This window comes from Carassius gibelio, chromosome B25 (genome assembly GCF_023724105.1).
Source record: "Carassius gibelio isolate Cgi1373 ecotype wild population from Czech Republic chromosome B25, carGib1.2-hapl.c, whole genome shotgun sequence".
NCBI lineage: Eukaryota > Metazoa > Chordata > Actinopteri > Cypriniformes > Cyprinidae > Carassius > Carassius gibelio.
Genome location: NC_068420.1, coordinates 10,521,244 through 10,535,716, shown reverse-complemented (window position 1 = coordinate 10,535,716; position 14,473 = coordinate 10,521,244). Strand labels below are relative to the sequence as shown.

Sequence of the window (14,473 nt, the reverse complement as noted above, 5' to 3'; positions counted from 1 at the left end):
GAAAAACTACCTGTGAACAAGAACCAGGAAAAAAAAAAAAAAAAAGTTTACTGAAGTGACAAAAACATTAAAAAAAACATCATTACTATGCAAATTATAAGTTGTTATAATTTTTTGTGCATCATCTTCAGTCATACACACAGACGTAAAGAGACGTTCAAATGAACACAGCAGCCTTATTGCCTGTCCAGACCCACAAGTGCACACAAGGTTAAAAGGTACATCCCCTCAAAAATAGAATGATGATGTCTATCATTGCACTATGATGTGTTGTTGATCCTGTCTGCACATATAGGGGGAACCAATGACTTAATTAGAGCTTTGACAAGCCCACTCTCCAAAAGTGACGAGATTATCCATAATTGATGTCACAGTTGATTACAGTTCGGTCCATTGCCGGTCCACTGGCAGGTCTAGCCTCAGTTCAGGCCTCAGGACATTGATGAAAAGCGTGGTTTTGCCCCGATCAAGCTGTTTCTACTGTGGGACGCAGATTTTAGCAAACAGCCTAATGACTGTTTGAAGTTTAATAAAGCCATGACCCTATTCCAGTGCCACAACCTTGCGGATCCCCCCAAAATTGAGTGGACCGGAGAACAATAAGGCAAAGAAAAGCTCATCATTAACTAGAGGGCCTTTTTCGACCAGTGATGTGTGGAGGCAGTTTGTGACTTCATTGTCAGAGGAGGAAAAAAGTGCATTTATTTACATGCAAACAAAGTTGACAAGAGCTAAGAGGTTACTGAGCCGCCTGGTTCTCTGAAACACAGGGGAGTGAAAGGAGGGGGCTGGGGAACAAACAGAACGTTTTTTATTTTCCTGTTGGTAAGCGTCTGGTCTGTAAAAAGAGCTTGTCTATCTCAGAGGAAACAACGGGCTTTCTGAGACATTGTGAGTGTAGTGTGGCCCATTTCTGGAAACCAGTTCTGGTTATTTGGTGATTAGTTGATTTTAACATCTATGTGGAGACCATTAGAAGAGCATTAAGAAAGAAATGTCTTTTGAATTCATGAATAAATATTTAATAAACAAATAGTTTCTCATTGGTGCCACATTCAGTTAAGAATGGGGTTGACTTCCTGTTAAAATTAACCATGTCCAAAGAATACGTCCCATTTTAAAAGAGCTAAATAATACTCCAATAAGAATCTCACTGAACATATCCAAGTTTCATGTGACCTTCTTAACTTCAATGCTGAGCGAACAGGAATCGCAGCACACAACTGTTTCCATTTCTTTTAAGTCATCCTTCTCCAAGATGAATTCTCCTCCACAGCGGCAGCTGTACGTGTAACACTCAGTGTCTGAAACAGAAGAGATTTTTGTAATTATAATCCAGACTGAAATTGAACCAGTAAACTGCTTGAGAAAAGTTCACTAACCAGAATCCCAATTCATGTCGTCAAGGGTTATATGAGCATCCACTGGCCAGTTCTGTTTCAGTTCATTTGCTGCAGAGAGAAATATAATATATGAAGATGCAGTTAATTTGATGTTTAAGTCCAGTGTGAAGAAAACAATGAAAGAACATGCTATTTTTCTATCATGAACAAATCAATATTTCCTAAAGGACCACTTAAGAAATAATTTTAGCACCACATTTTAGCATAGCATATGGGAATGCAATACATTATGGCTAATACACCACTAATAAGAATAAATAAAGAGAGCAGAGAGCGAGAGAGAGATAGAGAGAGCAAGAGTGAGAGAGCGCGAGAGAGAGAGAGCCCCGGCCACGCGTGCACGCTCACCTTCACAGTCTTCAAACAAACAAAAACTATCCAGTGATGAAATGTTTTCTGTGTTGTCAAATCTTGTGCAATATCCTAAACCGCATAGATAATTACACAACGCGTGCGGTACACTTCTGATTCGCGAACTAATAATTCCTTTAAATCATTTCAATTTAATGAATGGTTTAAATAACTGACCTGACGTCTAAATTTTTGTATAAAAAAATCTGTAACACTTTACAGTAATGTTCTATTTACTAAACTATTTAACTACATTATTTAACATTTATTATTACTAAACTGCACTTCTACAACATTGTTATTTTCAACATTTAGGCTATAGCCTTTATTGTTGAAATCAAAAGTTGTACAGTATTTGTAAACATAGTTAATGCACTGTGAAGTAACATTACCAAACAATGAACAGTTGTGTTTTAATAAACTAAGATAAACAAAGAATAATTAATATAGTAAGAAAAGTATTGCTCGTGGTAAGTTCATGTTAGTTAATATGTTAACAATTCAAACCATATCCTAAAGTTACAAACCAATAATTTACTCTACTTTAAAAAATACTCTGATGTTTAAATCATTTAAAATGAGAATGTAAGTGTACTCAACCCATTTTTGTTTGTAAGAAAAAATTAGATTAGATTTCATATATCAATATATATCGCAGAAAAATAAAATATCACAATGTCATTTTTTCCCAATATCATGCACCCCTAATGCCAACCCTGAAACAGCATACATAACTACCAAACATTGCTACAAGTGTGACTGCATCATATAATAATTGCTGTTAATAGTGTTAATTGTCTGGTTGACCACGTCTTGTATTAATTTTTCTGAAATGCACATATTAGTGTTGTCAAAAGACCCGGTACTTCGGTACCAAGTCGGTACTAAAAAAAATGTAAATGTGACGGTACCAGGTTTCTTAAAGTACCTGTAGTACCGAGGTCCCGTTCAAAACTGGTTCAGCGCTATGATTTCCGCTAAGCAGAAAACGAGGACAGAATCTCAAAATCCAGTCATGAAAATTAAACTTACATTTTAATATGGACAGTCATGGAATTTGTCAAAGTTAGCATAAATTAATCAAATCAAATCTCCATATGGACCAGTATCTGTAAATATTAAGCTGCAAAAGTTGTTTGAAATATGAATCCGTGTTCTGCGCGTCTCTGTGTGAATTAATGAATGGCAGAGACATGCGGGTTTGTTTACTACATAGACTGAAGCGCATGACGCTTGCATTAATTTCAGCATCTGAGCTTCAGAGTTCTCTCTCCACCAAGCGATCTGAACTTTTCAGTTCATCTCAATGGACGCACAGCGCACCTGTATTTGATGCTCTGTAAACTCTTTGTGAAGGCGCACGACTCAACGTCGCTTTACTGATAGCGCTGTTTCTCACACATGCAAAGAGAGAGAGAGCGAGAGTCTTACCACGCTGAAGCAACACGCTATATGTAAACTATTCTTTATTGTCTTCTCCTGTCAAAATAATGGAGTTCATTTAGAATTATTCATATTCATTTTCGAACAAGCAGAAGACATACCGGTTTCTCTGGTAGTGGGCGGAGCTAATGTGCTGATCTAGTACGGTCCCCGTTTTGATTTCAGCAAATCAGTTTGACCAAACACAGACAATGTGATTAATATTCATGAACCCAGCAGCTCATCAATTCATAGTGCATTGTATATACATTAGTATGATAGTAGAATTAGTAGTAGTATTATCTTTTAATAATAATTAATATGATCTATTACTATTTTAGTATTAATAACTTTTTTTACAGAAACCCTCAATGACCAAAAATATTAAGCATCACCACCAGTCTTAAGTTCAGTTTTTTAAGCAATTTTTTTAAATTAGCATATTTTTGTGTTTTGCTTTGGTACCGAAATTGTTACCGAGAACCGTGGATTTTCACTGGTATCGGTACCGAATACTGAAATTTTGGTACCGTGACAACACTAGCACATATGCACATAAACTGACAGTCACCATTGATAAGCTACTACTAAATATTGTAGTAACTTAATTTTCTGTAAAGTTGCTTTGAAATGATTTGTATCGTAAAAATCACTACATAAATAAACTTGAATTGAATTGAATGCATCAACATTTCTTTTTTAAAAGGGAAAGTTCAACCAAAAATGAAAATTCTGTCATTAATTACTCACCTTATGTGGTTCCAAACCCAAAAGACCTTTGTTCATCTTCAGAACACAAATTAAGATATTTTTGATGAAATCTGAGAGCTTCCTGACCCTGCATAGACAGTAATGCAGCTACCACGTTCAAAGCACAAAAATTATTTTTTCTCTAAACTGAAAATGACATGATCTAGGACCTTGAATACAATATATTAAATATAATATGCCAGCTAACCTTACTAGGGTCTATATTTCAATGTACTCTGAAAGCTACATTTTATATACCACTTAATTTATATACCACTGCATTTTTGTGAAAAAAAGGCCAAACCCGAAAACCTTTGTGCTCCTGCAGGAAAGAAAAAGTGTCTGGAAGATTCAAAGTATCTGTAAAAAGTTTCCAGAGCAATCCTTGCTCGTTGAAATATTTAAGCAATAATCACAGAGGATCGTTGGGCCGCTGTTCCACTTATAAGAGATTTAGAAAAAGGGAAGCTGCGAAGTCATCTGAGGTCATTTACAGTGACTTCGAAACAGCCTTCATATCTCCTACTGCTGCTATGAATATACACAAAGGAGTTGTCTTGAAATATTCATTGAATATTCGAGCAGGGAATAGTGGGCATCTGAAAAGGCAGCTAATAAGTGGATTTAAAACTAAAAATGTGTGAAAAAGTGCACTATGACAATTAATTGTCAAGAGGCCAAGAATAAAATTAGATCACATCACTTCATAATGAATTGAGGAATTGCGACACTTCCACGTAATGGTTCTTGTCCCTTTCTGGCAGTCTGTCTGAGATACTAGCAATTAACAGGTTTGAGTGCAGTGTTTTATCATGATTTATTTTAATTAGTTTAAAGGAATGTCCTAAGTAGGTGCCACTTCAGTTCTTGCAACTAATTTCCATCATTCATTCCCTACAGGTAAAAAAAAAAAAAACTTGAGACAAAGAAATGAGCTCCATTGTAGAAATGAGTAGTCTGACATGTCTCCATTTACCTAAAAATATCTAATTCAGATATAAAATGAAGCAAACATTTTATGTAAAATAGATTTAGGAACTGAAGGGAAGACTTCAGTTATGCAACCCAACAACTCAATTAATTACCTTACACTATTCGGACTCGGAGTACCCCAGAATAACCTCCAGTAACAAATGCATGGCTATCTCTTGATGCATTTCTGCTCATTAAATCAGAGATGCATAAACCGATTAGAGTCATAAAGACTTCTCCAATGACAGTAAACACAAGTAAAATGCTATCTTCTCATATCTCATGAATAAGACTCATGAATATTAATGACTGAATAAATTTCTGGTAAGATGGGTGCATGAATATTTATAAATACTATACATTTTGTAACTGCGAATGATTAAGCCAATCAGACGTGGCCTTTTAAATAGAGGCCACAATGTTTGACAGCAAACCATGTCTGGTCAATACTGACACACATTTTGACGTCTAGTGAATGACTACAGGGCAAGCTACTTAAGTTAGATGGGGATTAGTATATCCTTTGAGCTGGCCAGAATCGATTCCAAATGTAATTAAAACAGACCATATAGACTTGAGTAGAGAGCCAAGATTATTTTTAATATCCCTTTAGACTAAAGTATCAACAATAGAGTTTGTTAAATTATCTTCACAGACTTTTTTCTTCTAAGGATGCACTGATATGTATATGTTATTAAAAATTATTGTCATGTTATAAGTGCAGACCAATTAATAGTCACTGTTAAAATTCTATACTATAATGCCTGATAAAATAAATAAAATCGGCTAAAAATGTTAATACAATGGTGCATTTAGGCATAATAACATTGTACTGTAATATTAATTTTGACATTGTCTTTTTTTGTGTGTGTGTGTTTTACCTGTATTATGATATGACTGGAAAGCAGACAGAAAGCAAAGTGGGAAAGAGAGAGAGGGTGGGGTGGGGTTGGGAAATGTCCTCAAGCTGGGATTCAAACTCGGGACGACTCACGCCTGTATCTCCATTCCATTATATGTCAGCGCACTTGCCCACTAGACTATTGGAACTGACCATTTTAACATTTACTAATGAATACATTGAACAGTGATATATATGAAAAAATATTATTATAAAAAAGAAAAACTCCACTTTTTTTTTTAATAGGCTCATTTTCCAACTCTAGAGTTAAACAGTTGAGTTTGAGCTGGCAGTAGCACTTTTAGCTTAGCATATAAAATTAAATCTGATTAGACTCTTAGATTTCACTCAAAAATGACCAAAGAGTTTCTATATATTTCCTATTTAAAACTTGACTCTTTTGTAGTTACATCATGTACTAAGACCGAACGGAAATGAAAAGTTGCGATTTTCTAGGCTGATATATAACTTTTCATTTTCTGTCGGTTTCAGTACATGATGTAACTACAGAAGAGTAAAATTTCAAATAGGAAAAATATAGAAACTCTTTGGTCATTTTTGAGCGGAATGCTAACGGTCTAATCAGATTCAATGACCTTTGCTAAGCTAAAAGTGCTACCACCAGATTCGGAGATCGGCTGAATGGTTTCGAAAACTCAACTTTTTAACTCTAGGGGAGTTGGAAAATTAGCCTATTTTTTTTTTTTTTTTAAGAAAGTAGAGTATTCCTTTAAATGAGCATTAAAAGGGAAAGCTTTATTTAACACTTGCATATGAATACATAAAAAAGCATGTCTGATGTGGGTAATAAAGTCACTGCATCAAATTGAAGAGGTCAACTCCATCACTCCTGCATGTGCAGCCCAGACGAGGTCTGGCTTTTCTGTGGAAGCTCTATATATGACAATTCTGTGGCTGTTGTGATCTATGTTAGCAAGTAGCTGCGCAAAGTGTTCCCCCCCAAAGGCGATGCCACAGCTCCCCAGTTAATGGCGCACAGGACCCTGGATGTACACTTATTGAAGGTCCTAATGGAGTGCTAGGGGGAGGTTTTCCTTAGGCAAAAGAGGAGAGAAGCAGACTATCACTTCATGTAAGAACTGGCCATGTGTGACAGACCTGACCTACATTCTCTCTCACTATCTCTCTTTATTTCCCTCCTCCTCTACTACCCACAATTCTCGCTATCCTGTTCTGTAAGGAATCATCTGTCCAGACCAAAGACAACAGCTCTGTTTTCATTCCTTCTTTTGGCGTTTTTAAATATTTCGGAGAATCTTAGATGTCTGCCCCAAAGGGCTAGTGACAAATCTTGTTTATGCTTTTAATACAGTTTTATTAACATTAATGAACATAAATAAATGATACATTTTTACATTATTATCTAGATTAAATGCTTTGCTGTGCATTGACAAAATTCAGTAAATTGAAGCTAAAATCTAAATAATTATTTAAAAATTGTCTAGTACAAGGATGAAATAAAAATTGCTAAAGTATTCTGGGAGGTTGCTATGAGATTAATTAGCAATCACGTTTGCCCATTTTTTTTGCCCATTTTATTATACAATAATTCAACCACACAAGTGTGGTCGCTTAGCAAAAAAAAAAAAACATTTACAAAGCCTTTATGAAATTCAATAAAAGAAAGCCCATCTAAACAACTCCAAAATATTCCTCCAAATCTCTTCAGTCCCATGAGAGGACAGACAGGCAGGAACATACCGCGTAGCTGAAGGTTGTACTCCATCCTGCTCTCCTCATTACCCAAGATCTTCCAAGCTTGATCAACATCAATGAATCTTTGCAGGTGCTGCTCCGCTTCACCTTCTGATACGCCCGGCCTCTGCTTGTCCGGGTGAAACTACCAATCAAAATTGAGCAATGAGACTGATGACAATCAAGCTTTACTGAATCTATTAAACTTGGACATTTACATTTAATTAAATCACAGCTGAAACTGATGATATGACTGGAGATACAAAAGATAGACTAGAAGGATGTAAACAAAATGAAAGTCGATGGAAGTTCATGGGCAATTTGCTGATGGACTAGCCTTGCTTTTGGACAATTTACCAGTGAATGCAAAGCTTTGGCTCTAATATGGACAATGGTGCAAAAAAGGCAAAATATATATCAGTTAGGACAGATGTGTCTTCTCAATGACGAGGCTAGACAGAGTGGACGGTTAAAAGGGCAAAGGGTGCCTCCTTCCTCCAGCCAAAAACACTAATGCGATCTCCACTTCGCATCCTAAAATATGACAGTTCATACCGTAGCATCACAGCTCACTTTCATTCATTTTTAACTCAGAAGTCTAATGCAGCCCCCAATAGTGAGCTTTAGGGGTTATTTTGACAGTCCCTTGCAGCCTGGCTGGATTCTTACAGTATAGAGTTATTCCTCTCCTTGAGGAATCTACAGAGCGCAGGCTGTGGCTATCGATTAGTGGGGGTCGAGGGTCAGCCAAGCCGTGGGGCTCTTCATTCGCCCACTGGGGAAGAGCAAGGTTGAGAGGGGCAAACGGAAAACAACTTAGATCCTTTCGAGCAGGCATTCAACCAAACTCTGATTATGCTCTGGCACAGGCAAGCAGAGCATTGCATGTGTTTGTGTTTTTGTATGGTCGCTATAGTTCAGAAGCTGCACCGCCGCCAAAGTCGGGTAATGATGCATGGGGTGACACTGGGCTACAATAACCGACAATCCGGGGCAAGCCAATTACTGTCCACAGTGATTATATTTTTAATTTTAAGTAACAGGAAGACTGAATTCAACTAATCATTTCAAGCAATTACGTTTAAAACTAATTAAAATTTAAGGGCGCCCGTTCTCCGTTGTTACCCGTTCATCCCCTCCTTCGCTGTTTGTGTTTTTGTTGTTGTTTTCACTTTGTTAATGGGCGGTCAGAACGCAATGAGAAAAGCAAATGCAGCAACAAGCCAAAAATTAACTTCCTGATTGAGAGAATCATTAACCGTTTCTTGGCGTTATCAGTGCGGGTGAAAGAGGGCAAGCGCTCAGCCGCCTCGAATAAGAAAAAGAGGGGCTGATGAGCTTTAACTGAAAGAACCTTAAAGATATTGACGTAAATCATTTATTGGGGCCATCCAAAAGATGGAAGGCTTTTGGGAGTGAGTTCATTCCAGTCTTAGTCACTTTCACATGCCGCCTTAACGGAGGATTTCAAGTAGGTATAATGCAAGAAAGCATCCTTTTTCACTCAAATCTTAGTTTAATTAAAAGTACCAGAGTAAAAAAGACATTAAGATTAGGAACTGCACAGGATGCCAGCAAAGAGGATTAAATCGATTTGTGTTTAAGACGCTTCAGATCAGAGGATCAGAGAATGACCAAAAGCTAAATAAGTAAAAGTGAAAACCTGAGCTGTAAGTGAAACTTTAAATCAGCATGTGCAAAGATTTCAAGTCAAACTAAACCTTTATGTTTAGATATCAGAAATCTTGTTTTTATTTCTGTGGTAAATCTGAAACACCACCCATCCTAAAGTCCACTTCTATTCTCAGCCAGACCAGAAACAGAAAAAACAGCTCTGTTCCTGAACCCTGAGAATGGTCGCACAAGCTTGGAGCACAATCTCTCAGTTACCTCCAGCAGGACGCCAGATTCTCTCCCCAGTGGCGGAATTGGAGATAGGGTTTTGTTTCCCTCTACTCTTTGTAGGTGAGCTTGAGGAGTCAGGAGCACAGGTGTGAAGTGCAGCTTAGCCCTGGCAAACACATACTGCTGCTTCACAAACATCTCCCTGGGTAGTCTTTTGTCAAATAGACTATCCCTGTTTCAGGTCTGTCGTAACTGAGTGTTTGATTTAGTGTCTGGTGGAAAGATGAAGGAGTGCTGGGCTGAATGTAAAAATGGCACATTTGTTTATAAAGAAAAACTTATTTATGTTTTTAAATGGCTCAAAAGACAAACTTAAAAAAAATGTGCAAAATGACCCATTTCATTTAATACAATTTTCTTGGTTGTATTAGGCATGGTTTATTAATGTTTCCTTTTATAAGAACATTATTTAATAAATTTGATTGCATACAATACTGTTCATAAGTTTGGGGTAAGATGTTATAATGTTTTTCAAATAATTATCTTATACTTACCAAGGTTGTATTTATTTGATCAAAACAGTAATACTGTGATATTATTACAGCTTAAAATAACTTTTCTATTTTTATACATTTTAAATGCCATTTACTCCTGTGATGAGGACAATGAATTTTCAGCATCATAACTCCAGTCTTCAGTGTCACATAATACTTCAGAAATCATTCTAATATGCCGATTTGCTGCTCAAGAAATGTTTCTCATTACTATAAATTTAAAACAGTTGTTTTAATTAATATGATTATGATGAAAAAATTAAATGTCAAAGTACAGCATTTATTTGAATAATAAAAAAAAGGTAATAATAATGGAAATGCATTTCCCATCACTTTTAATCAAATGAATGCAACCATGCAGAAAAAAAAGAGTGAAAACTATTTCTACACCCAATTTTTTGTGTTTATCACTTAAAATTCTGAAAACGTTGGCTAGATTTGATGCTTACTATGCTGTTTTCCAAAGTCTTCTCAGGACGCATTCTGATGTTACAAACACCAATCACACATTATCCTATGGTGTCGCTCTTACAACTTGCAGTCTGCGTTGCTCAGGTACTAGTCATAAATACATAACACAACGAGAGGCTGGTGCTTGGTTAGAGCGACCCGTCCTCCTGCCCCTCTGGAGTTACACGCTTTAATTGCTGTCTCTTTGCACGCATTGTAAAATATTCATTTACTGGGGCTAATGGAGCTTGGAGAGCAGGAACACAATATAAAGGGCTGGGCAATTTGGAGCACTCGCCAGCTCTAACAATACATCATCATCTCTCAGAGGCTGCGAAGGGAGCACTGCCACATCCTCCGCTGGGCTCTAGTATGCTGCCTGCAGCCGCTCTCTGCTTCAGTGGAGAGGGAGGAGAGGAGACAGGGGGCACAAAGGCTACTACCATCACACTACTGCCCCCTACTGTCAGGCTGATCGGACATGAACAGAGAACACTAACCACTGCGATCCGTATTACAGCAGTATGGATTGGTTTAAGCCTGAGGTTACACTGGTAATGCAAATGTTGTGGTTGATTCTGGATCTGTAGACTCCTGTTCAACTGTCTGACTATAATATGAAGAAACATATCATTTCTATCATGCAACACTGATTCATTTGACTTGGATCAGAAGTTTTATACCATTAACGGTTTCATTACCAATCACTTTCCTGCTGTATATTGCGTTAGGCGCTGGTCTGGACTCTTCAAACTGCTTTTACAAATTGCACGGCACACATCCTGATTGATCGACTGGTGTTATGCGATTGCTGTAATTAAAATGGGTTTGGGATTAAACAAATCAGCTTAAGTATAACTTGACTGGGATAAGTCAACCTGCAATGTGTATTAATGAGAAATACTGATGCCATTGATTAATTGTGCATATGTTTTCAAAGCTCGTATTTAGCAAGAACAATTTGCCCTTGGAGGAAACTTTAATGGGAGAATCAAGCATAATCTGCATAATCTTTATCTCGGTATGAATTTTATCACTATGAATTTGGTAGACATGCACTGAATAACATATTAGACTGCATTTATGGCAGTGGTTCACAGTCTTTTTGACTTTGAGAAAATATCAATATATTAAAACAAAACTAACAGCAGCAATTAATTTTTTGACTTCAGAAGTTTCGAAAACTGTTTGTTGGTCTGCATGACTGTAATATATAGGACTAAAACTCCATATTATGGTCAGGAGTAGGGATGCACCGGTTGAGCGGCCATAGGGTTTTTGGTCTTTTTTTCGGCCGATTTTTCTGGAAATGCGCTTGCATGCACATACTACATTGTAATCATTCGCTATGTCATTTGTGTGGCAGTATTTCGAAATCTGTGCGCAGGACACGGGCAGCCATTCAACACTGGAAATGCAGAGCTTCATGTCTGAGGCACAGATAGCAGGAAGCGATAGGCGTTGGTGTACTGCGGCACAAATAAGAGTCCCTTTTCTGAACGCACTAAAGCTGCGCGAGCGTATACTGTACCGGTCCACGCTCTGAACACGAGTAGACAGTGAAAAGATGTTCATAACAACTTCTCAAGTGTTGGATGAGAAACGAAACTGACTAAACTGTGACAAAACTGAAAAGTTTTTTTCTCGTAAATTAGAACTTGCATACACGTTTGAAAAGCCAGAAGTAAATGTCAGTTCTGCATTAGGATGATTATCTTTACCTTAAAATTACATAGACTTAATTTGATTTAAAAATCACCTGCTGTAGCACACTGAAAAAGTAGGGTAATTTAGGGTAATGATTCACATCTATATTTTTTTTACTTGAGACAATAAGTTATTTATTTTTCATTGGCTCAAGTAATAAAATAGATGTGAATCATTACTCTAATTTTTTTTTATTTTTTTTATTTGATGAATGAAACACTTTGTATCTTTTTTTTATTCGCACCAACATTATTTGATTTTAACATTTAGGAATAATATATTTATATACCACACTTTTATTTAGTCTCACTGGTAAAGACCGTTTTTTTTATTTAAAACCTAATTTCAAAACTAAAACAAATACTGAATGCTGATTAAGAAACATCTTATTAAATGTGTGTTGATTGTGTTGTTTGGACTGTAAAACTATGCAGTTGTTGCTTTTAATTTTAACATGGTTACAGTTAATATTTTCATTTAAGGCCAGTTTTATGTAGTTTCATCCCAAATCAAAAACAAAAGCTAAATGCTGATGTCTGTATCATCTATGTTTGTATTGAATGTAGTCTGCTTACTGTGCAGTTACTGCTGTTTAGTTCAGATGGCTACGGTTATTTTCAATAGCCAAAAGCAAGTTTGGCCTAATAAATACCAAATAAACATCTTGTTTATGCATACTCTCCTTCTTTCTTGTCTGTTGCTTAAAGATTTAAAAAAACAAATCTGAAATCGTTATCAGCCATGAAAAATCATGATTGTGCATCCCTAGTCAGGAGTGAGTTGAAAGCCATGAGGGAATTTTTTTTATTATTATTATTGTTATGTTTTGTAAAAGTCTCTCATGCTCACCAAGGCTGCATTTACTAAATTGAAAAAATTGAATAAAACTGTAATAATGTGAAATATTATGACAATTTAAGATTACGGTTTCTATTTTAATATACATTAAAATGAAATTTATTCCTGTGAATGCCAAAGCTGAATTTTCAGCAGTCATTAAGGTTTTCAGTGTAAAAAGATGCTTCAGAAATCATTATATGTTGATTTGCTGCTCAATTATGAATGCTGGTTCTTATTCTCAATGTTTAAAACAGTTTTCTTAACACCTACCATGAGGATGAGCTTCTGATACTTCTGTTTGAGTTCTTTAATGTCATCTGTTGGACAGGCACCTAGTATTGAGTACCAGTCTTTCTGTGGGCCATTGGAATCAACCATCATCCTGAAGAATACAAAAAAAAAAAAAAAAAAGCACAGGAAAGCATTAACTATGAGTTCAAAACGAGAGATATGCGCAGGACGATTCGCTAACTATTTATTTACGACATACATACCCCCATATTTAACTGATAAGTTAACAGTCAATAGGTTTAAAACATTGTAAACTGTCTTTAGTAACCTTAACTGCTAGTCAGTTAGTGGACAAGATACAACACGCGACATATAACTACCACAACAGCATACAAAATGATAAAAAATGTAATGTAGATACATATATTGCAGATTGACTTCGTAGAATTAAACTGTCGCTCTTACTAACCTAATATAAAGGGTTTTTTCCCCGTTTCTATGCAGCTGTCATGAGCGTTGGCCTTTCCAGTCCATGCCGCTTCCCATGTTTGCTTCCGAGTGTTTGCCTCGCTCTTTAACGCCCTGACAGAAACACGTATGATTAAACAAAAAAGCCATGTTTTGTAATTTTATATATATATATATATATATATATATATATATATATATATATATGTAAACTACACAAATCGGCAAACAAATAATTTGTACTTATGTTTATACTTCAAAAGGTAAATGTCTATGCTCTGACATGCCACTGCTCTTGAGATGGCGGAACTACTCAAATTAAACGTTTCTACACGGATGCTTTAGAGACAAACACGCTGCTGTATCCGTGGAAACAGACGTGCTCAAAGCAAAGAGGCTTTTTTCTGTTTTCATTTTGTTCATTTCTGTATATATTTAAAGCAGCCTTTTTACGCATTTTTTTCCATTTTAGTTTACAATTTAATTAATAATAATAAAGGATTCCTAAAAGGTTCCTAATCGCATGTTATAGGAATTAAAGGTATATATACAAATAATAATAATAATAATAATAATAATAAAAGTAGACCCATACGAAAGGAAAATATATTTACCAATATATTTCTTAAAATATATTGTCATATATTGTAATATATTATTTTCCCTTTTTATTTCCTAATATATTATATATTTGAATACATTTAATAATATATTAATGAAACATATATTATATAATATATTGCAAAATATACAAATGATTGCCACTTTTAATATATTGCAATATATTGGAAAAAATAAATATATATAAGAATATATGCCTAATATATTGCATGATATTTTCCAATATACGGCAATATATTTTT

General features: G+C 35.8%; 1 protein-coding gene across 2 annotated transcripts; it reads right to left on the bottom strand.

Annotated features, from left to right (window-relative positions):
* Nucleotides 1–999: 999 nt before the first annotated feature.
* dnajc24 (DnaJ (Hsp40) homolog, subfamily C, member 24) lies at nucleotides 1,000–13,920 on the bottom strand. Of its 2 annotated transcripts, none has more exons than XM_052598024.1 (6): nucleotides 13,854–13,920; nucleotides 13,612–13,724; nucleotides 13,182–13,293; nucleotides 7,522–7,660; nucleotides 1,383–1,451; nucleotides 1,000–1,304 (listed from the first exon to the last, which is right to left on the bottom strand). In XM_052598024.1, exons 3-6 carry the CDS (start codon nucleotides 13,290–13,292, stop codon nucleotides 1,171–1,173), a joined length of 453 nt encoding a protein of 150 aa, XP_052453984.1. In that variant the 5' UTR covers nucleotide 13,293; nucleotides 13,612–13,724; nucleotides 13,854–13,920; the 3' UTR covers nucleotides 1,000–1,170. The 2 variants fall into 2 exon arrangements, with proteins under 2 accessions (XP_052453984.1, XP_052453983.1); XM_052598023.1 differs by having other exon boundaries at nucleotides 13,866–13,884.
* Between the last annotated feature and the right edge of the window lie 553 nt (nucleotides 13,921–14,473).